General features: G+C 44.7%; 1 protein-coding gene across 2 annotated transcripts in view; it reads right to left on the bottom strand.

The window, feature by feature from the left end:
* The window catches only part of GRHL3 (grainyhead like transcription factor 3), a 53,193-nt gene extending 37,095 nt beyond the window's left edge, over positions 1-16,098 (bottom strand). Inside the window, exon 1 of one of the 2 annotated variants that reach the window (XM_083455351.1) lies at positions 15,932-16,098. In XM_083455351.1, coding sequence (XP_083311477.1) covers positions 15,932-15,948 — 17 coding nt within the window. In that variant the 5' untranslated portion in view covers positions 15,949-16,098. Of the gene's footprint in view, positions 1-9,814; positions 9,939-15,931 lie in introns of those variants that run through there. The other variant, XM_083455352.1, reaches the window with a different exon arrangement.
* Between the last annotated feature and the right edge of the window lie 8,424 nt (positions 16,099-24,522).

Below are 24,522 nucleotides of genomic sequence, written 5' to 3'. Positions count from 1 at the left end.
CGAACAGAAAGACTGCACAGAAATGTTTTAACATACAAATGATATTCAGTTCCATGTGGAACAGCTGATGAAGGGCTAACCAAGAGTGAGGAGAAACCCAGCATCGAAGCTGTGAACACACATTTTATTCTGGAATCAATGGAAGCTTGAGTACTTGTTTCCCCCCCAACATAGTCCACACACAATCTAGATCTATTGCATATTTTTTGCCCCTAACAAACTGGTTTTATTCTGAAAATAAATGCTCATTCCATATTATTCTGCAGTGTGTCCATTTGAAAATAGAAGTCAGCAGTCCCAGCAATGGGGTGTACGCACACCTGCCCAATAATGTTGTAGCTAGATGTATAGTCAGGGGTTGCCCTCTCGCTTCCTGTGGCTGGTGCCATGGGGCCCATGAAGACTTTTACTGGTGCTTCCAGCAGGTTCTCCGGACTCTGAGCTGTCTTTCTTTCTTTCTTTTAAGCCTTTAGTGCTCCCCAAAAGTAAGTTATGGAATGTGTTTTTGGGAGGGCATAAGCAGCCCAAATGTAAAGGGGCTTGTAATATCTGTGTAGGAGAGAGGTGCAGTGCGTCAGGCAGCAATGACAGTAAATAGAGGTCTCCTAACAACTCTCAGCACCCTTAAAGGTAAAGGGTAAAGGACCCCTGACCATTAGGTCCAGTCGTGACCGACTCTGGGGTTGGGGCGCTCATCTTGCTTTATCGGCCGAGGGAGCCGGCGTACAGCTTCCGGGTCATGTGGCCAGCATGACTAAGCCACTTCTGGCGAACCAGAGCAGCACATGGAAACGCTATTTACCTTCCCGCCAGAGCGGTACCTATTTATCTACTTCCACTTTGATGTGCTTTCGAACTGCTAGGTTGGCAGGAGCAGGGACCGAGCAACGGGAGCTCACCCCGTCACGGGGATTCGAACCGCCAACCTTCTGATCGGCAAGTCCTAGGCTCTGTGGTTTAACCCACAGCGCCACCTGCGTCCCTGTGTTCTTTGGGGAAAGCCACTACTTTAAAGGGTCTAGTAGTGAATAGAGTGTTGGGTTTGGGAGACCCAGATTCAAACAGAGCCATAGATCTTGAGGCTCTCACATTTACCTCACCTCCCGCCCCTGATAAACATGGGGAAGAGAACCTCCTCCTTGGAGCTTTTCTTTTCAGAGGAGCTAATGGAGAAGAGGACAATCAGAACAAATAAAGAGCTCCGTTGCCAGAGGGGACAGAGCCAAATAAATCCTTCCTAAGCCCCACCCTTGGGCACTAGCACACTTTTCAGAGGCACCATCGCCTCAGGGGCAGAAGTTTTTCTCAGATCATTGTTGACTCCACAGTCCCAGAATCAAACAGCAACTATTACTTACTGGCTAATAACAGTCTTGAACAGTGGACGGGCATTTTAAGGCCAGTCTAGTTTGATGCCACTGGCTGGGATGAGTCACCCACCAGCCCAGGAGCCACCTTTTTGTGAGAGCTTGCAAAACCCTAAAATCTGGGCTACGTCTGCAAAGGAAAGAGCTTCTATATGTGGGGAGGTTTATTTTCCCGCTAGTTCAAGGCATATTTCCCCTCCAAGGAGCTCATCCAATTCCTTCCTTTTCTTTTCTATGAGTTGTCTCCAGTATTAGCCCTACTTAGAGTAGAGCCATTGAAATTAATGGACATGACCAAGACCCCATTTGCGCTTTATATCACGCCACTTTAAATAGTCAAGGTTCCACCAAAGAATACTGGGAACTGTAGTTTGTTAAGGGGACTGAGGGTTGTGAGGAAACCTTGTATCCCCCTCAAAGAGCCACAATTGTCAGAGTGGCTTAACAATCAATCCCTCTTTCTAAAGAACTCTGAAAATTGTGGCTCTGTAAAGGGAATAGGAATCCCCTAACAACTCTCACAGACCCTCCAAGTGTCCCCATTTTCCAGGGATGTCCCTGATTTAGAGAAGCCATCCCAGTTTCTGATTTGATCCCAGAATGTCCTTAGGATGTCTCCTATTTTCACTGGAGAAATGTTGGAGGGTATGACGTTATCTGACCCCCAAGCCGTCTGAAGACAATCCTATATAGGGAAGGTTTTTTTAAAAAAATGTTTAATGTTTTATTATGTTTGTATATATGTTGGAAGCTGCCCAGAGTGGCTGGGGCAACCCAGTTAAATGTGTGGGGTATAAATAGTAAAATTATCAATATAGAATGGGGCGTCCCTATTTTCATTGGAGAAATGTTGGCGGTTATGCTCTCAGCACTGTTCACAAGCGACAACTCCCAGGATTCTTTGGGGGAAGCCATGACTTTTTAAAGTACTATTATGCTGCTTTAAGTGTACAAGTGCAGATGTGGTCCAATGTAGGTCCATAAATTTCAGCAGGTTTATTCTGAGTGGAACTTACTTGGATACAACACAATGAATTTACCTCATGGGGGGAAAGAGAGCCAGTTGGAATGCTTATAGCCACAGTGGCCCTTAGGAATCACTAAGGCCTAATGTGGCCTTCTTGGAATGGGGATACTCTCACTGCTTGCTTAGCTTATCAGCTCATCATCTTGCTGGGAAAGGCCCTATGGCCTTTCATAAAGCATGACAGCCAACTTGCTAGGGTTGGGGGGTGGGGTAGGAATACCAGTGATTCAGCAAGAATCAGGAGTGGAGAAGCTCTGGCTTGCCAGACCTTGGATGGATTTAAGTTCCCCTCATCCCTGACTCCCGCCCATGCTGTCTGGGACTGATGGGAATTGGTCCAGCAACATGTGGAGGGCCAGATCGTTAACACCATCCCTGCACAGGCAGAGATCTAGTGAGAAAACAGCTCGCCTGCCCCACCTACGCTATGTATGATGGATATAGCCTGGCCATTAGAATCACCAAACAGCTGAAGAGAATGCAACAACAGGAAATACTAGGAGGCACCAAGTTCGAAGAGCCCCAGGCCAAAGAAACCCAGGTGGCTCAAGCAACCAAGTCATCACAGGCAACAGAAAACCATCTCGTGGTTATCAGCCAGCATCATCTAACTATTTCTGAGCATCTAATCAACAAGGACCACTAAGCACTGTCAAGTGACTGGGGAAAACAGCAGCAGCAGCAGCAGCCTGGGATGATCCTGTGCCTTTCAGAGCAGCTCTGCCTGCAAAAAAATTTATTTACAACTTGGAGGTGACAATGATCACTAGATTTTATCTGCAAGTGAAGCTGTTGTTTAAAAGCAGAAGAGCAGAGGCCTGTAAGAAAAGAAGAGAAGTTGGCAACTATAGGGTCACAGCAGGCATGTGGATGTGCATACTCAGCAATATGTTTTTTTTAAAAAATCTATTTGCTTTTATGCTTTCACTATGGCAGCAAAAATGTAACATTGGACTAGATGGCCTTTGGGGTTCCCTTCTATTATTCTTTTCCAGAATTTTGCTTCCCCTTTCCCTAAGTATGGCTATCAGAAGAAAGGAGGAGGGAAATCCAAGCCGAAGTGCCTAAGAGCAAAAGCTTACGTCCCCCCATTCTTGAGCAAACAAACCTGCCCCTTCCCCACCAGCCTCTCCCAATGATGGCACTAATGCTCATCAGTTTCACCCACTGCATAAAAACACCAACAGGTGGTTTTTTTTCATGCTTTTTTTTAAGTGGAAGTTTCGTTGTCTTTAAATTTTCTCACGCAGCCCTCCCTCCCCTTCAGTGCCGCCCCACTGTCTCCAAGGAGCACACGTTAGGATGACTCAGGTTTCACCACCATCAACTCTGCTTAATCCTGTTCAGACAAGAACCTTCAGCCAGACTGAATCCAAAATATTCACATGAAAAGGAGTAAGGGGGAGGGCAGAGAATCAGCAGCAGGGCTATTCAGCCCAGGGATGGGCTCTCTCCAAGCTTTGCCTGGACTTCCCTTCTCCTTTATTTATTTTTTAATTAGGCTCCCCACGGTCTGCCGCTGTATCTTAAGCTGACAAAGCAACGCATGCATGCTCAGCATCTCCCCACAGTTACAGCATGAACTAATGTGCATAAGCAATTTGCTCCCAGCTACGACATTCTCAGGAGCGTAGAGCCACTGAACTTTGTGGGGTAGGTGCGCAAAAGGGTAGACACAGGATCAGGATACACGCACAGGATGAGAGGAGACATGTGTAGGTTTGCAAGTGCCTTGCAGACGCAGTGATCTGGTTCAGCAATTTAAACTGTGTACAGATTGCCATTTTTACTGCAGCTGTGGTGCGCCCTCACCACTGGTGTTGGAAGCAGAGAACACATGGCGTTGCCACATTCCACAGATACCCTGTAGTTTATTGGGGAAATACTGCCTTCCCTCAAACCAGCTTCCATCCAGTTTGAGAACAGCAGCTGCAGTTCAGCTTGAGGTGTGTACATTCCAGCCCATGCCCATGGCCCAGCGGGCAGCTTCATTGAAAAGGAGTTCAGCGCAGGAAATCGAGCAATGTGCATTGGGTGGAGACATGCCCTTCTCTGGTGTGAGAAAGCGACTTGAAAGGCAGCGGGGCGAGGAACACTTCACTGTGCCAATCTGTACCAATAAGACTCGGGACTTAATGGTCTCACAGAGGGTAGAGCATCTTTTCCTCTCTTTCCCTATTTGCCCAGTCAGCTTCCTCCTGATATCCCTCCAGCCCTGCAAAGGCCACCACCATCATCCCTGGTGATGTGGCCTTATTGAACAGCTAGGCTGTACTCTGGATTGTTACATTCAGTGTGGGCTGGTCTGGTCCACTAGGGTGAGGGAGGTGCTGTCCCACCAGCCCCCGTCTGCTTGCCCCCGTACTTAACACCAGTCCAGTGGGGACTCTGGCTCTCCCTCCCAGCCCAAACAATCCCAACAGGTACCAGCTTCCACTGGTTACATTATTCCTATTTATGTAGAATATTTATATACTGTACTACCTTTCAACAAAACGTTAATACAGAATAAGATGTGCAGGAGTCCCCCCCCCCCAACATACACACCTTAAAAAGTTCTTCCAAGAGGCCCAGAGTTGCAAACTCTCTGCATTAATTCCAAATGTGAATAACTAAACTCTAGACGTCTGTGTGTTGTGGGGCCGAATGATGTAAGTGGGAAGGTACTCTGCGACAGGTTGTGGTTCCCTGCTCCCCTGACCCCCAATATAGCACCTCACCCTTTTTTAAATGCCCCCAAATCCTCTCTAAGCAGCGATCCCACCCTCCTACCCCACCCACTCACTTTGCAATATTTGTCATGCTATCCTTGACTTCTCTGTCTGTGGGCAATTCTGTGTGGTTAAACAAACTTTCTTCTTCTTTCTTTTACAAGCTTGTTCTCTTTTGTGTAGCTGTCAGACTAAAAGGGGGAGATTGAAGCGGGTGGGGTCAGGGTGGGAAAACCCACAGTTTTGCAACACAGACAAGGTGGCCCTTTCTCCCTGCTTGGGAAGAAATCACTGTGCCATCCAAGTTACGGTTAAAAACAAAGCCCACCTTCTTTTAAGAATATCTACCGGTATCTATCATCTATCTATCTATCTATCTATCTGAGGGAAAGAGCATTAGCTCCCACTCAAACATGCATGGTTAGGAATGGCTGCATTCACACAGAACAGTAAGTCAAGGCTATAGGATTAATAAGGCATACTGTGTTTGCTGACACACTAAGAAGAGGGTCACTCAGCTAGCATCATGTCCACTAAACTCAAGGTTGCGGTTCGTTTCACCATAATGATTCACAAGCACCAGGTAGTCTGAAACCATGGTTTGTTGTTGGCTTACAGATCACATGCTCTGTGAGGGAGCAACAAACCATGGTTCCAGATTTGGCTTTAGCAATAGGTCATTTCCTTCCTGGTTTGCTTACCCATTCACACCCACTCACTTCCAGGAGTGATCAGGGCTGTGTGCACTCTGCTCACATGCCAGCATGTTTTATTAAGCCAAGAAATGGCCGTGGTCCCCTGAGGCCCTTCAGAAGACAAGCAGGGGGTGGTGACCAGAGAAGGGCCTTTGCAGTGATGGGCACCCCATTTATGGACCTTCTTCTCAATAAGGAGGCTTGCCAGGTACTCTTCTGCCCTTTGACACCATATGAAGATCTTTTACTTGGTTCAGACTTCTTAGCTTTCCTAAAAGTGCAGATTTTTAGTCATGTTGGTTTTTGTTTTTTTTTAAAAAGATTCTTCTATCATTACCTCACAATTATTATAAGCTTCCTTAAAGGTTTTGTAAAACAGAAGGGCAGGATATATAAATAAAATGAAAAAGGCTTTTCAGATGGCAACCAGAAGGAGAATGGAAGAGGGGGGGTGTCCGTATTGCCCCCACCTGGTCATGTGATGAACCTGTGTTCGGGTGACTATAATACATTGCAAAAAAAGAAGGAAAGAGGAAACAAGGAAAAAGGAGCAAGGAAGCATTTTCATAAAATTCGCATATACTAATTGTATCAATGCAAATGTATAAATAATTAGTATAATTTATATCAAAATACAGTCCGTCTCATCATAGCAAGGAAGACTGTGCCCAGGTGACTCATGCTGTCCACCTTACTCTGCTCCCTAGGGCTAACTCTGGACAGGCAGCTTCCAAGCCCTGCTGCTCTCCCTTGGTTCAGTTCTTCCGTTTAGCCTATATCCAGACCAGACAGCCTTACAGGTAGAGGATGACTTCAAGTCGACAGTGTTTGTGCTTGCACGTAATGCTAAACCAAACTTTGGCTTGGTGTAAATGTGCTGGTTCCCAAGGAGGAGTTTGCACTTGCTTTGCTCCTTACTGAGCTTTTAAGCTCAGTGACGTGTGATGGCTAAGCCAAGGCTTGGCAAAGCGAGCGGGTCGTCTGAACCCAGAATCAGGGTCAGTTGTTGCAGATTGTAATTTAGGAGTAGAGAACTTAAGTCATGATTCTAGATTCAGGCAGCACACTAAAGTTGAATGCACATCACACATCTAAAATACAGAAGGAAAGATTTGAAGAAGAATGACCTCCTCTTCCTTGCTTTTGTGTGTGTTCGAGTACACTCTGGTTTCCCCCCAAGTTCTGGGGGATAACAGCATATGAACACACTCACTGCCATTCCTGAGTTGACTCTAGGGTGACTAGTTCTCAAGGTCTGATGATCTCCAGATTTCATCAGGCTTCTCAGGATTTCCAAAGGAAGGCACTCAGCTCCCCTCCATGCTACCATTTAAGGGGCACAGGGGCCACATTGTACGTGGAATCCAATAAGCTTCACTGCACCTATGCAAGCGGGCCATCTCAGCTGGAGCCACATCCATAGCGTGCATTTCAAGCACATGGCTTCCCCCAAAGAATTGTGTGAACTGTAGCTACAACTCCCAGCACCCTTAACAAATTACAGTTCCAAGGATTCTTTGGAGGAAACCGACTTACAGGTCTAGACTGAAATTAAGGCCCAGATCAAAACACTTCAAAATCAGAATCCATTTCTCCAACAGCAATTTCATACCTGGCAAATATAGGAACATCTGTGGAGGTGCAGGTTCCCCTTTAGTGTTTAGAGCCATAGCTTCTAACCTGTTCTAGACACATTACTGAGAAAGAAGCACCACTTCTCCCTGGTGCTCTTATTTATCACATGCAAGAAGATCTATGCAGGGTGGGGCAGTCAAAAATAGAGCTTCCTCTCCCTGCAGCCTGCAGTAAGACTGTCCAGAACCCTACCAGAGCCAGTGTGGTGCAGTGGTTAAGAGCAGTGGACTCGTAACCTGGGGAACCGGGTTCGCGTCTCCGCTCCTCCACATGCAGCTGCTGGGTGACCTTGGGCTAGTCACACTTCTCTGGAGTCTCTTAGCCCCACTCACCTCACAGAGTGTTTGTTGTGGGGGAGGAAGGGAAAGGAGAATGTTAGCCGCTTTGAGTCTCCTTCGGACAGTGATAAAGCGGGATATCAAATCCAAACTCCTCTTCTTCTTCTTCTTCTTCTTCTTCTTCTTCTTCTTCCACCAAACTCTTTGCAAGTCAGTACAGCTTTTAGGCAAAAGTCCCAAACCTACTTATTGGACAGTAAGGCCCACTGAACACTTCTGAGAAAATCTTTATAAGATTGCACTAAGTGTACAATTTCCAAACTGTGACAACAAGAGTCACAGGTGGTTTACATTTATTAGGCGAGTGCCATGGGATGCAATAACTTCTAAAACCAGATTGTGTGACATGATGGCATCACACTTCATGGAGCTCCGGAAAATATTTTTTCTTTTTAATAAAAGCGTTATTAAAAGCCAGCCTTGTACTTGCTTCTCATTGTCTTTTGTGGTTGTTTTATAGTTTACTGGTGGAACATCAAGGCAAACACAATTGTACACTAATTAACACACACATAGAGAGAGAAGACTAAACAAATGCCTTTAAGAATCTCAATCCGTTTTGAACTCCACACCTTTAGACCTAGAGATAAAACTCTGAATTACAAATCCCAGATGTTTAGGTCTGGGTTCTGGGGCACCATGCATACTCAAACGCAACTCTTCCACATATTCCAGAACTAAGTTACAGGTAAGGCTGCATGACAGACCAAAATTTATTGTTACAGCTGAAATTAATTTTATGGGGGGAACAAATTTGTTTAGCATGCATTTGTTGAAGGGTTCCCCTGCTTCAAAATTGGATGCTGATAGATTTAGGGATTTAAAAAAAAAAAAAAAAAAAAAAAAAACAGAGAAAAGGAGGGGGAATTTACAAGTATATTTCAAAATGTCTGGAATTGAGGTCAGTTCTCGATCCAAAAATGTAGCCAACGTTTTGAAGTTGTGGAAAAGTTCATTTCAGTTCTGTAAAACGTTTGCAAGCATTGAACTCTGAACTAGGAAAGCTACAGCTTCTGAATTTCAGCCTGAATACAGATGTTAAAAGCATGGGAACATTCTCAGGATTTAAAAAGGCCGCTCCAACCCTGGTACTGGGGGGAAGCTTTTTTCCAGAAGCCACACCTATGGCTTGGATGAAGTCTTGATCCTTGTAAAACACTGTAAAGCTTTTTATTAGATTTGGCTCTTGGCTTGCTTAAAATTAAGCTTTTAAGGGGCATAAGGTGCCTCACAAACACTGGTATCGGAAAAAGTATCTTGGTTACCCCAGTGCAAAAATTTGATTATTTAGAGATGGGGTGGGCTGGTATCGGTCTTCTGTGACCTACCCACTCACTCTCTTATTTTGTTTGAATCCCCATGGTGGGATTTAATTTTACAAAGCAAGGGGTGGTTGCTCCACATTTGTGTTCACACCAAACATTTAAAGCACATTATTCCTCCCCAAAGAATCTTGGGAACTGCACTTTGCCCCTCCAAGAGCTACAATTCCCAGCACCGTTAGCAAACTACAACTCCCAGGATTATGCGCTTTGAAATGTTATGGTGTGCAGTATCCAGGTTATCTGCCTTAAATTATGCAGAACATGCCTCATTTTATGAGAAGGTAGAAAGTGTGCAGCTGGAAGGTAAAAAGTGTGTCCATTTGCTGAGGTGGGTATTCTTTGCAGGAATTCCAACCCCAGCTGCTGCCCAAGTGACCCTATGGGAACTGGACATTGGCTATTGGGTTCACGGGCCTAGCACCATATGCACTGACCCCCCCCCCCCCAATTCAGAGAACACCCTGCCTTCAACTTAAATTGGCAAGGAAAATCATGGGATTAGGCACACAGTAACAGCGTAGGAAGAACCTAGGAATATAGGAAGCTCTCCCTGGTCCACCTAGCTGAGTATTGTGGACACTGGCTGGCAACAGCTCTCCAGGGTTTCAGACAGGAGTCTCTCCTGCCCCTACCTGCTTGCAAGGCAGATTATCTAGCACTAAGACATGACTCTTCTGCAATGCATACGCCTAAGAAAAAACAGGAACTGGACTTACTTTTAAAAAACCAGGTCCAGCTGTAAGCCCCTACCTTTCTATCTTCTTCAAACAGAATTGTGTATAATTTTAATTTGAAATAAGAGAGAGAAAGGGAGAGAGAGGGAAAACAACACCCAGCAGCAGCAGCGTGGCTGTAAAACAGATCTCTCTCTCTCTCTCTCTCTCTCTCCCTCTCTCTCTCTCTCGGCAGGGACCAGCCCTTCTGTGCTTTAATGAAGGGCTTTAACCTTTTCATTCACCAAAAACATAACTCAACATTTTAATAGCACGCCTTGTTGCATGACAAAAATTTGCTCCTGGCAATCATGGTTTCGACCACAAAACCACAGGAGGGAGCAGCTCTTGGTTAACTCTTTCGGGGCTGCCTGCTGCCTCGACGCACTTCTGGCTTGCTGACAAGGCCCTGCTTGTTAAAAGCTTTGTCTGAGGCTATGTGCACACCACACGTTTAATGCACATGACTTTCCCCCATAGAATTGTGGGAACTGTAGTTTACCCCTCACGGAACTACAGTTCCCATGATTCTTTGTGGGAGGCCCTGCACTTTAAATGCAGCCCATGTTCGATCACATGCAAAGGTGCTCTTTTTCAACCTTTTTTTTTTCCCTTCCAGTGAATGGAATGCAGCTTTAAAGAGCTTTGGGACGTTTCCTGCCACATTTTGCCATTGCTGTCACAATCTAGATTCTCATGAACTCTGCACGCTATTCGCAACAGCCAGCCCCGGTTTTCCTAATAAGTATGGACACACGTGTGTACATTACTGGATTTTTTCAACACTGGATTACAGCGGAATGTGTAAACTTTCTTCATAGAAAAGTACTGCATCTGGGAGTGATGGGAAAGGGCCTCCTTGCCCATGTGGTGAGGTGGTTGCCTCAGGGGGCAGATCCACCTCCTCCCTCGCCCCCACCTCCTCCTGCTCCATGCCCAGGTCACCTCTGACTATTCACTGTGCGGGCTGGGGGTTATGGGAGTTGGGAGCCCAGAAACATCTGGAGGGTCACAGGTTATTCACAGCCTCCACACACCCTCTGGTGTAGGCTGCCATCAGTTCACACAAGTCAACGTAGAGTGTCTTAATTGGGTGGGTTTTTCCAAAAAATGGGCTCATCTAAATATGCACGTAACAAAATCCATTCATTTAGTGAAAAGAAATCCAGGAAGAAAACATTTCTCCACATGTTTTCTTTCAGTTCTGTATTTCAGACATAAGAGCCACAAATTATGTCCCTTGTCTCAGAAGGACGCTGAACACTATTCATCTTTCTTCTGCATGGTGCAGCATCTAGATTAGGAAGTGCATGAAGGTCCACTTTCAGATGCTAACACCCCCAGGAAGCTTAGCGTTGTGTCCATTGGGCCAGTCACCATCTCAGCCTAACCTCCTACCTCATAAGGATATTGTGAGGAACAGGGAAAGCACGAATGCCTCCTACATTTCTTTAGAGCGGAAACAGGAAACCTGTGGCACCCCATATGTTTTGGCCATTGGCCAGGTTGATGGGAGCTGATAGGAACTGGAGTCCGGCCATATTTGAAAGGCCACAGGTTCCCTAACCCTGCTTCAGAGGAAGGGTGGGAAGGTAACAGCAATGAAAATTATTGCCTCAGCACAGGGGCTACCATGTCGAGCAACAACTTGCAAGTGGGTTACATAACACAAAATATTCCTAAGAAAATACAAATAAAAACAATTTGATATTTCTTTCCTTCAAAGTATGAGGCAGGGGTTCTTGTCACTTTCCTCCTCAAGGTCTGTATATTTACTTGTACCTCCCAGAAGCCCGGCGCCAAAGTTTTGAACAAGCAATTTACATGAACACTGTGGCTGAACTGCCATTTTGGTAAGGGAGTTCATTTCTCACTTTTGCTCATCCCTTCCTCAAAGCCCTCCTGGCTATTCTGGAAATGGTTATTGAACCGAGCCCATCCCCAAATGATTTTGACCTCGAGGGCATTGTCTCTTCTGCTCTTGTCAAAGAAGGTGCTCTTTGAAGGCACCTGCAGCTCTCCCAAAGTTCTGCTGCCCACGCCTTCAGGTCAAAACCAACCCATATAAAGTCTGGCCATTGATCATCCTCCTGATCAATCATTCGGAATAAGCTTGCCCATCACATGCCTGCATAAGCCACACAGTTCCAACAGAATAGAGGTGGCAGACAGGCTCACTTGTATCCATTTAGCTGAAAGCATCAAAGCAAATGAAGCCACAATTCTCAAGACAGGAGAGAAAGCAGAAAATACTTTAAACAGCACCTCTCCCCCCCCACCCCCCCCAACCATTAGCATTCAGCATCACAAAAGAAAGAGGTAAGTAACTTCCTTTGAAAGAGAAGGGAGGATGGAGTAATAAAGCCATTAATTTTGAGGGAGCGCTGAAACAGTTGGGACATTGACTCACACAATCTCTTTGGTCTGAATTGCCATTCAGTATACCTGTATATAAAAGCCAAGACCACAACTAAATGGCTGGCCACTGTGAGAACAGGATGCTGGACTAGGTGGGCCACTGGCCTGATCCAGCACTCTTCTTATGTCCCATTTTAGGAAAGGCTCTCAAACTTTTACCATTCAAAGACTTCACAAGGGAAAGTGTCCAAACACCTGCTCGTTACATGGGCTTGATTGGCAGTTCTTCAGAACAGGATCCTCTTTTGCTTAGGCTGTTTTAGAAGAGGAATTGGGAACCTGTGGCCCTCCAGACTCCTGTTGGACTCCGCCTCCTCTCAGTCCCAGCCAACATGACTAGTAGTTCAGGGATGGTGGGAGTTGTAGTCCAGCAACATCTGGAGGGGCACAGAGCCCCCAGCCCTGCTTTATAAGGTGCCTTGTACACAGGCTATCCTGCAACAGCAGTGATGACAATTATGATACCACTGGAGTACACATGCACACATTTTACAGCTTGCACACAAGCTAGTATTTTACAGCCAGCAACTTGCATTTGGTCCGGGTGCCATAATTAAGGCAAGCTAAAGTTCCTTTGATCTATAAACTTCCCTCTAGCTACTGCTTAGAACCATAGAGGCAGATGCAACAGATGCCTCCAGCTATAGGAACTTAGCAGCAACAAAGCATCAGGATCACATCAATTTCTAGCACAAACTAGAAACGCAAGCAGGCAACAACCTACTTCATGCCATGACCAGATGACCAGAGAAGGTGCGGAAAGCTTGCATGCACGGATGGGGAAAGTTATAGAATCACAGAATTGTAGAGTTGGAAGGGATCTTGAGGGTCATCTAGTTCAACCCACTGCAATGTAGGAATCTTGTTGCCCAATGTTGTAGTAACAAAGGCAAAATTGTAGATTTTCTGTAAGGCTGCTGAAATTACACATGCAAGACACTTAGAACCATTTTAAAATGTATAGCATTATTTATGTACCACTTATCAAAAAATATCTAGGTAGCTCACATAAAATGGTATAAAATAGTCATTAAAATAGCAATAAGAGAGAGCACAGGAAGCCATCTTTTCCTGAGCCAAACCATTGGTCCATCTAACAATATTGTCTATACTGACTGGCAGCAGCTGCCCAGGATTTTAGATATAGAGTTTTCTCTCAATCCTAGCTGTAGGCCTACATGCCAGAGATTGAACCGGGGACCTTCCTCATAAAATACAATGCACTTCCAATGAAAGGTATGTGGGGAAGTCACTCCCATTAAAAAAGAGAGTAAGGCCTGTTTCTTAAAACAGAAGACACACAGGAGCCTTAAAATGGGGTTGCCAGCTTGTTCCATGCCCCTGCTTCTATGCCATAAATTGTAGTCTGTTCACAAGAAATTAAATGAACCAAGCTGTTCCCATGACTTCATCTCAATTGAAGCAAAAACTCCACTTGTTTAGAATGAGCTGCTATTAAAGACACAAGAGCAATTCTAGGAGAGAAAATTAGCAGCCCTAACCTAAGGGCAACTGTGTGTACAGACAGACAGGCAATCAGGTACACCATTCATCTTTCAAAATACAAATGAATAAGCTAACTCAAGAAAATATGCATACCAAGGAGGGAAAAGCAGTAGAATAAGTTTTTACTAGTGAACAGAGAGTCGGTGCAAGATATGGGCTGTGTGTACACATCTAGCACATACCAGCTCTTGGTTTGCGAGGCAATGTACACACATCAGTCACAATCTGTATCTATCCTGTGGTTTATTGTGAAATATCCCATTTTGATTAATCCCTCCCCCCACCCCCAGCTTTGATCTAAACTGAGAAGACCTAGCTGTACAGTAAGCCCGAAACTTATGCACATTTAACTTTTGCACATTCAGCTTTGCACGCTTGCCAGAAATGTTTTTTTAAAAGGGGGCGGAAAGAGGGGGAGGGGTGTCCAGGGAAAAGTCTTTGGCAATTCCACCTGCCATTGAACCCAATGTGTTTTTGGCTAGGTGCGATTTTGGCTTTAGGTGCAATTCCTGGAACATTAACACCCCCCCCCCAAAAAAAAACTGTACTTCAAACCAGTAATGTGTACACAGGCATAGTAATCTGAAGGCATAGCCTCATTGTGCCCCACCCCCTGGTGGCCACAGGAGATTCTGTGTTTGAAAGGAGATGCGTTTGCATTGCGCATTTGGAACCCTGAAGGTGGCCACACTCTATCTGAAGCAATAATTACATTTTGGGGAGAGGAATCAGTTGTGATTTGCATATGGCCCATTGTCAGGCTGAATGGAAAGTAGCCAGCTTAGAGTCACTGCACAACCTGAAAGCTCTCACATTACTTCAACTAAACTTTAGTCCAATAGGAAAGCTTTTCATATTCTGTAGGTTTAACAGCTACCCATGCAAAGGAAAATATCCAGATGTTCCTCATCTGAAAGAGCACAATACTGAATTCTGCTGAACATAATAGGTGTCCCCTGTTTCAGAGCACATCTTCCCACATCCTTTAATGATGAAATCATGAAATTCAGGTCTGGGAATTAAACGTGATACCAAATGTATGTGTACAGGAGGCAGATTTTCCAGGTTTCAACTTTCCAATGAAAAACGTCAATAATATCCCACATAATACTTTCCTGGGTCTGACTGTAACTAAAAAGTCTTAATTTTCACCACTCAGTTCTGCTAAGGAAGTAATTAGGGGTGAATCATATGCAAGCAAGCTTCAAGTCTGCTAGGACATCTCCCTTTGACTTCAGATGACATTATTGTGATTAATTTTAAATACCCACCCTTCACTAGAAGGTCACAAGGTGAGTTACATCAATATAAAATATAGCGTTAAGTACAAATCATAATTGCAACTAGAGTGGGTCCTAAAATGATCCTAGAGGAGTGGCCCTCCATACTGGACTTCTGGCAGTGCGATTTTCCATAAGCACTTGATGTAGTGCTCTTGCCTAATAAACGTGCTAGTCTTTAAGGTGCCACAAGATTCTCCCCAAAGGTGTGTTTTCATCAACATTTGGGAACGAACTACAGTCCTTGCGCGCACGAACACGCAGAGACACACTCAACTCAGAACCACTTTCCATATCCCACTGTGTCTATGAAATCAGTCTATCGAAAATTACACACATCCAGGGGAAGACATCATTGAAAGATCGCGGTAAAGGGAAACCGTGTCCTAGAGCGGACACACACCAATAAGAACCCTCCTCGGGGAAAAAACCGCACACTAAACATCCCGAGGAAGGAGGGAGACGAAGGAAACTGGCGACACTTCCTTCACTTGCGATTTCTCCCCCAGAATTTAGAATGTTAGGACACGATCCAGCCGAAGTTAAATACTTTCAATTTATTTCAGCGCGGAAGTCAAGCACACTCCCTTGGCTGCCACCCACCACCGCACAAGTTTTTTTAAAAAGGGTTCAGCTTTGGCTGGATTTTACCCAGAAAACACCGACTTTTCTTCTTTTTAGAAATAAAATAAACAGCGCATTAAAGCATCACACAGCCTAAAGGTTTGCTGCTATTAAGGAGGACATCAGAGAATGCTAGGCAAGAAGGCGGAAAGACTGAATTTTCCCAGCTCTTTCTTAAAGAACTTTCATTGGAGAAGTGGCTACCTTAAATCACAGCACAAGTGGGAAGCCTTAAAATCTGTCTCCGCTGAAAAACGCGATCGCTCAAAGTAATAAAAAGCAATTAACTTACTCGATCTCATTAGACATGTTCCCCCAACGTTTTCCACTCCCTCGCCAACAGTAAGATCTTCAGATATTTTTCCACCTCTTTTAACCTCTACTAATACCGTCTTCTAAACAGAGACATCACCTGGAAAGTGAAGAGTTGGATTCAAGTTAGAGGTTTATGTGTGGTGCAGGCATTCTGCTGACAGGTAAGGTCTCTCGAGGCTTGCTTCTGATTGGCCGGAGGAGACAGGTGCCAGAAGACAGGTACACCTCAGCAGGTGCAAGGGTTAACCCTTTACAAACCGAGCAGCCAGTTGCTGAGACAAGGAGCTACCTTTTTATTGCTGGGGGGGGGGATGAGTGAGGAGGCAAAAGAATAAGGAAAATTCCTGGAGGGCAAAAAGATGGAAGACCAAAAAAAAGGGGGGGCGTGGATTCTCTTATGAAATCTTTTGGGTTTGTGTTCATTGTCAGGAATTTTGGATTTTTAGACAGTGCAAGGGTGAAGCTGTCCACCTGTTACTCTTGGAAGAGAGGGAAGTGGGGGAAGCCTTTTGTCTGCGAGGAACAAAAAATCAAGAAAATGTGGGACAATATGTGCGATGTTGTTTTGTTGTCTTCTTATAGTGATTCAGTGAAATGTTTTGCATCTGTCAATCTGTACAAACACTTCTTGATAACTTAATTTAAAAAGTTAATGGCTAAAAATAAATAAATCCTGGTCTATTTTTCATGCACATTGTCAACTAATCTGTACTGGTGGACATGTTGTTGTTGTTGTTGTTGTTAAACTTGTTGGTTGCTTTTCAAACTGACATACAATATATAAACAAATGCATACATTTTTCAAATAAAGGTGATGTCAAAGGAGTCAAAGTCTGTTGCCTTTTGTCGTTTACTAAAGTCAAGTTTTCCCACCCTTAAAGTACTTTGTTCAGAGAAGCTGCACAGAATGAAATTCTCTCTTGTGTATGCAAGCTCAGTTTGCAGCTGGCTGGGGCTGAGGGAAGCCGTGGTCCAAAACATAGGGAAAGGCACCAGGTTGGGGGAGGCTGCCTTACAAAGTGATCAAGGCAGATCACATTGAGATGTTATCATTGCCACCTTATGGGGGAGACATCAGAAGGTGCCACCAACTGAGCCAGACCATTGATCCATCTAGTTCCCTATGGTTAAAACTGCCCAACAGCAGCTCACCAGACCAAGAGTCTTTCCCAGACCACCTTAGGCAGGGGTCAGCAACCTTTTTCAGCCAGTGGTGTCCCTCAGACCTTGTGGGGGCCAGACTATATTCTGAAAAAAAATATGAATGAATTCCTGTGCCCCACAAATAACCCAGAGATGCATTTTAAATAAAAGGACACAGTCTACTCATGTAAAAACACGCTGGTTCCCAGACCGTCTGTGGGCCAGATTGAGAAGACAATTGTGCCGCATCCGGCCCCCGGGCCTTAGGTTGCCTACCCCTGACCTTAGGCATGCCAGGAATTGAACTTGGACCTTCCTGCATACAATGCATGTGCCAATTCTTTCCTCCCCACAAAGTGTCTTTTAACTGCACTCCTCGCCATGTCTACTCAGAAGTAAGTCCCACTGAATTAAATGGGGCTTACTCCTGGGAAAGTGGGGTTAGGATTGCAGCATATGTGCTGTTGTCCACCTCCTCCTCTTCCTTCCTCTTCCTAATGTAAACATGATGGTAGGCGACAAGTCCTGTGCCATGCTACATGGCTTTTTTCAAACCAGGTTCTTTGACCTGAGCGCCCATGATCACACCGCAGAGTTTATTAGCCTTGGCGGGCACTGTGCTGCACTGACGCACTACCAAGTGAAAAGGCTGAGGGCTGTTAAAAAAGACTTGGACATGTGCAACGCCACATCATTCATTTATCACGATTCTTTAGATCCCACCTTTTAGGACACAAGACAAGTTATCCTGGTCCGAGTTGCCATCATATGTACATTGAGTCTATATTTTGATGGCTTTCTTTCCCAAAGGTCAGCCATCCATTTCCCAGGAGTAGCCTGCTGCTCCAAGCCGCGGCGTTTAGGACAATCTAGCCAAAGAGGCTAAAGGCACTTCCATTTCAGGCCCACAAATCAGCACAAGGTAGTGACAGGATTCTACAAGCAAACAGAGTTTTCAGTGGGGCAGCCTGAACACCCCTTAATAAAAAGAGACTTGACATCACTGCTCTTAAGTAACAGCACTTTCCAGTTATTGAACCCACATGTGGTTATTGGTGTCACCAGTTCAAAGGAAATGTTTAAGATTTCCTTCCGGACATCATCCCTGTGCTTTTATCCTGTTTCCTGGCACACCCAATGGAAATGAATCTGCCGTGCTTTTTAGTGGGAAAGTTTATGCCCTTCTGTTATATACAACTCAAAATAGTCCAGAATCCAGGGTACAGTGGTACCTCAGGTTAAGTGCTTAATTCGTTCCGGAGGTCCGTTCTTAACCTGAAACTGTTCTTAACCTGAAGCACCACTTTAGCTAATGGGGCCTCCCACTGCTGCCGTGCTGCCGACGCACGATTTCTGTTCTCATCCTGAAGCAAAGTTCTTAACCTGAGGTATTATTTCTGGGTTAGCGGAGTCTGTAACCTGAAGCGTCTGTAACCTGAAGCGTATGTAATCCGAGGTACCACTGTATTTGAAGGACTGCCTTTTCTCATCTAAACCTCCCTGTTCCTCAATATTATCATAGGGTGTCCTCCTCTAGGTCTCCTTGCTTGCAGAAATTAGGCCGGCGGCGACCAGGGATTGTGGCGCAGAAATTGCGGAACATTTATTTTGTGACTAATATTCCATCTGTGGGGCAAGAAGTCAAAACTGTTTTATTTCCCTGAGCATTTAGCAGATTATTATTATTATTAATATTATTATTTCCCTTACAGCTATCTGATTACATATTGTTTCTTGACATTCAAATTTATGTTTGGATTGGTTTTTTCAAGGTGGTTGTGGCTGCTGCTGTCATTTCATTGTTTGTGGCTCTGTTTCAGCTTTGTTAGCTGCCTTGAAGGCTTGGGAGAGATAAGGTTGGGTACAACAAAAGTTTTAAACAAAACAAAATATAAATAGAGCTGTTCTCTTTGCAATGCAGTCCTTTATGATGCACATACTTATTCAGCAGTAAGTCCCAATAAATTCAGTAAGCGAGTTAAGATTTGCAGCCTTAATCAGGTAGATTAAGGGCGGGGAACCTCAGATTTAAGACACAGAACTGAATTGTAGAGTTGGAAGGGATCCAGAGGGTCATCTAGTCCAACCCCCTACAATGCAGGGATCCTGCTCACACTCATCCCTGGGTGGGCTCAAACCACCAACCTTCCAGTTAACAGCCAGACTCACTGACCCATTGCACCACCTGAGGGCTCATAATTGCTGTTTAATTAAACAATCTCTTTTTTGCAAAAATTCAAATTGTTTTTACACTACTTCTTAAATGCTCATCTTAGAAAAGCATCATCTTAGAAGAAGCATTCCCCCCTGTCATACACACATATTAAGCAGGAGGTGCCACATGTGCAGAAATGTGCCACCCAAAAAATCAACTCTATGTTTCCCCTCCTCAAACTATTGTTTTTTATATGTGCAGATTGATTCACATTTAACCCATGAATTAATCAATTAAACACCTCGTTGGCTTATTTGGCTGCATAAACCGTACTCCTTCAATGCACAGATGTTTGTCTTTTGGGCTCCCTCTCCTCAACACAGCCACAGATTCAAACTCGGCTATTGTCAAGAGAAGTTAAGATTTATGCAACAGAAACAAAACTAATTGAGTATTCAAGCACTTCCCATCCTCCTGGAGAGTTTCTGTCACCCACGTTGCAAACGAGAGTAGGCAAGTGGATGGGCTTGGCGTCTGACTCACTTCAGTTGGGGATGGAAGGCAATTCAGCGGAGGATTCCAAGCGACATGTCGGAACAAGCCGATTTGAAAGGAAGGGAAAAGTTCACCATACCCTCCCTCTCTCTCTCCCCATCTCTCTTTCTGTCTCTTATCAACAAAAGTGTTTCCATCTTCTCCCTCTAGCAGCTTAAACAGTGCCAGATTTACGCACAAGCTAAGTAAACGACAGTTTCGGCCCTCAGATTATGAGGGGCCTCTAAACACACACACACACACACACACACACACACACACGTATAGTAATTTTCAAGGGTTACATAATTGGCTGAAAAATAATGAAATAATAGGGTTATGTCCAGCTGGAATTAGTGGACATATGTCTGAGTAGACCTTGCATTGGATGCAGCCTGTATACTTTTTCTTGTAATGTTTTGGACCTCTTAAATTTTATATCGTATGGGGTCTCAGCTTTAAAAATGCTTATGAAAATACAAAGACACCCCCCCCACCCCGCCGCCAAAGGATGTGACTCTGACCCTCCAAGTGTCCTTATTTTCCAGGGACGTCCCTGATTTAGAGAAGCCGTCCCGGTTTCTGATTGCATCCCGGAATGTCCCACTTTTCCTTAGGACGTCCCTATTTCCATTGGAGAAATGTTGGAGGGTATAGAGTTATCCGACCCCCAAGCCACCTGTAGGCAATCCTGTATAGAGAAGTTTTTTTAAAAAAATGTTTAATGTTTTGTTATGTTTCTATATATGCTGGAAGCAGCCCAGAGCAGTTGGAGCAAGCCAGTAAGATGTGTGGGGTATAAATAGTAAAATTATCATTATGGAATGGGACGTCCCTATTTCCACTGGAGAAATGTTGGAGGGTATGGTGAACGAGTAACCTTCGGGGGAGCAGAGAAAAATGGGGGTGTTGCTGCAGGGCAGACTTGGGTAGCTGCGTCACCACACAACCAGGTAACCTGTGAACCCTTTTTGTGTGTGCACATCTCTTTCTGAGGGTATTTTTTTGGGGGGGGGTACGTTTATATCCCAGAATGTAATGTGTGAATGAGACAAATGTAATTGCAGGCAAGGGCTGTATGCACACACCATCTCATCAAGAGGTGCATTCTTCTGTACAACATAGGTAGGAACCGGGCTTTTGGTGTGATATAACTCCCTCCTGTTACATATCAGACAGGTGCCATCTTGACTGTCTTTTTGGTGCACTCTAAAGATTGTTTATATTGCGCTCTGTGGATTGCTTAAATTGTTAATTGTTTCACGGGAAGCGAAACAAAACAGAGCAAAATAAATAAATAAGCATGCGATGTCATCAGGGCCAGATTTAGGTTTGATGAGGCCCTAAGCTACTGAAGGTAATGGGGCCCTTTATATGTCCAGCTGTCCTTTGTCAACAACAAATTGTCACTGTTTTTTGTATTGACTATACAGTAGTACCTCGGCTTACATATGCTTCAGGTTACATATGCTTCAGGTTACATACGCTTCAGGTTACAGACTCCGCTAACCCAAAAATATTACCTCGGGTTAAGAACTTTGCTTCAGGATGAGAACAGAAATTGTGCGATGGCGGCGCACCAGCAGCGGGAGGCCCCATTAGCTAAAGTGGTGCTTCAGGTTAAGTACAGTTTCAGGTTAAGAACGGACCTCCAGAACGAATTAAGTTCTTAGCCTGAGGTACCACTGTATGCTATATGGTAGTTTATGGACCTAATTGGTATCTAAAGCCATTTGCACATGACAAAATATGTATTTTATGGAAGTACATCCAGTTTTCCCCCTTTTATTTTTTGGGGCCCCCCCGCAAGAGAGTGGGGCCCTAAGCTATAGCTTGTTTAGATTATACAGTCATACAAAAGTGCAAAATGACATCACGTGCAAGCGCAGAAGCAGCAAATCGCAACCCGCGCATGTGCAGACGTGCCGCTGAGGGTTGCACTCTTTTCATGTTGCGAATGGGCCTCTGGAATGGATCCTGTTCGCAACCAGAGGTACCACTGTATGTAAATCCGACACTGGATGTCATCAAAGGACCCTCATGAGGGAGCCAGAACTGCCTGCAGGAAGTCCCTGTTTCATGCTGTTCAGCAGAGCACAGGAGCGACAGCTGGTGCCCAGTGATTCATTCATTATTATTTTTTTCAGATTTCCTACCCGCCCTTTACAACAGCAAACACACAAGTATAAAACAAATAAACCATATTTGTTTTTGTTTACCAACCATAAAGCAAGAATACTGCAAAAATCATTAGAAGCTGTTGCATATACCAATTTATTTGCTATTTATTTCAACAACTTATGTATACCAATCACGGTCATCTCTAGGAAGTGTGCAAAACCTCAATACAATGATTTTTAATTTTTTTTTATAAAATCTGACTTTAGTTGAAATATCTGCTGGAACAAAAAAAAATCTTCAGTAGATTCTGGAAGTTCAACAGGAAGAGTTGATCTTAAGTGGAAGGCAGTTCTACAAAATTGGGGCCACAATACCTGAATGCAGCGCTCCTGGTAGACATCTGAGCCATGGGGAAATCACATACACAAAACAGCTTAAAACAAAACAGATCCCATATATAGAAGAAGAACTCTGCATATAAAAGCAGCTAAAAATAGGTGCAATATGACAGGGATAAAAATCTCCACTTAAAAGGCTCGTTGAAAGAGGAAAATCTTAAGCAGACCCCAGAAGGGCAACAGAGATGGTGCCTGTCTGATATGTAAAACAGGAGTTAGGTGCCACCACACTAAAGAGAACAGACCTCCTCCCAAGATTGTATCTGCGAGAGGCCCTCTCACAGTGTTCAATTAAGTAAACAAGGGGTGAGATGATCTTTCAGGTCTGATGCCGGCCAGCAAAGAGTTAAAGAACAGGGCACCTCTGAGCACATTTTGAGCCTAGGGATTTGTTCTCAGAAGCAGTGGTGGCTTCTAATCAGATGGGCCACAATTAATTAATAAACTGAATTAATGACTTTATGTATACTATGCACTGACAATTAAAAAAATTATTATGCCCTTATGCATGCCAGGCAGAAATTGGACAGGAGAAACTGCAGCCTGACACACATATATGGTGGGGCGGGTGGGTGGGAAGATGGTCATGCCTGTTCAGTTTCACCCCACCCTGAAGGTGGGGGGCAGGAATGGAAGCCCAGTAGTGGGATTGCATTTGTGCAGTCATTACTACCCAAGTGAATATCTCCATAACAGATACCAGTGGCGTAGAGTGGGGGGTGCAGGGGGGGCCGGCCGCACCGGGCGCAACATCTGGGGGGGGGGGCGCTCACACTCGCAGCTCTCTGCCCCTACTAAAATCCACGGGTTAGGGGGTGCAAATTACTTGCCTTGCCCCGGGTGCTGACAACCCACGCTACGCCACTGTAGGAGACCACCCCCTGTTGTGTCCTAGACATGAATAGGAGCATGTTGAAATAATTTCTGTTACAAGCTGCCAAGATGCCTCCAGGCTTGGGCACCTAAATATTAGACCTCCCCCCTCTCTCCTTCCTTTCCTTCCTCTGATTTTGGTATTTTGAATTTGTATCATCTGTCTTTTTTCAAAAACAGCAACTGATACTCCACCTTCTCAGAGTGTTTGGGGGGGAATGGGTGGGAAGAACCAGACATTCTCCCATGCAGAAGGGTGACCCACTCCCTTTCCACTCCCCTGCTAAATATACCTTGGAACAAAAGCCCTTTATGATATTCTAAAAATAAAAGCGAGACAGGCAGTTAAGATGAACGGCACCAGGACCGAGCTGGTATTTCAAGGGAAATCTTAAGAAGAAATGAAAGCACTGCAGTACGTACTGTAACAAATCTGAAAGCCTACAGAACAGAACATTTAACAGCGTATATAATTGTGGCAAGCTGATCAGGACCTACTGAGATGCCTCTCAGATGTGAGGGTGAGCAAGCATGAGCTGGGTACCACGTACTTTCGGAGTCACCTTTGGACTGTCGGTATTTGAGGGATCCAAGCGCACACCGGGAAGTTTAGGTTTGCGCAGCGAAAGTGGATTAAAGTCACTTGTCACCGTAGCGCAACAAATCTGCTTCAAAAAAGAAACAGACTCTTTGCTGTTAGGGAAGTGATGGGGAAATGTATTGGAAAGCACAGAATGAACTGATGGTTAACAGGGAGACATGTAGACACCCTGCAAGCAAACCAGGATGAATGTTTACTGCCATATAACTGCCCCACAAACAAATAAGAATGAATGTTCAATAATGACCAGATAGAACCTCTGAGTAAGCCGGGGTGGTGGGGCGGGGGTGGTGAATGCTTAATAGATATCACCCAGAGTAACTGGTTAACTCTGGCTGCAGGAGCAGCTGCAAAGATCAGGCAGTGAGAGTGGCAGGGTTGTGATATATCTTCTGCTTCAAAGGGTGGCAGCAGTGACTGTTGACAGGTGGAGCAGCTAATCATTTTAGAACCAACCAATGGTTGTAATAAGTGGCAATTTCACTGGCAATTGGAGGGTAAATCTAGTTGCAGGAGCAGGTAAAAGCTCAGGCACACATGCATGCAAATACATTGCATACAGTGATACCTCGAGTTACAAACACTCCGGGTTACAGACTCCGCTAACCTGGAAGTGGTACCTCAGGTTAAGAACTTTACCTCAGGATGAGAACAGAAATTGTGTGGTGGTGGCGCAGCGACAGCGGGAGGTCCCGTTAGCTATAGTGGTACCTCAGGTTAAGAACGGTTTCAGGTTAAGAATG

The sequence above is a fragment of the Podarcis tiliguerta genome (genome assembly GCF_965153285.1).
Source record: "Podarcis tiliguerta genome assembly, chromosome: 8".
NCBI lineage: Eukaryota > Metazoa > Chordata > Lepidosauria > Squamata > Lacertidae > Podarcis > Podarcis tiliguerta.
The sequence above is the reverse complement of the archived record's forward strand: the minus strand, read 5'-3'. Positions and strand labels throughout refer to the sequence as shown.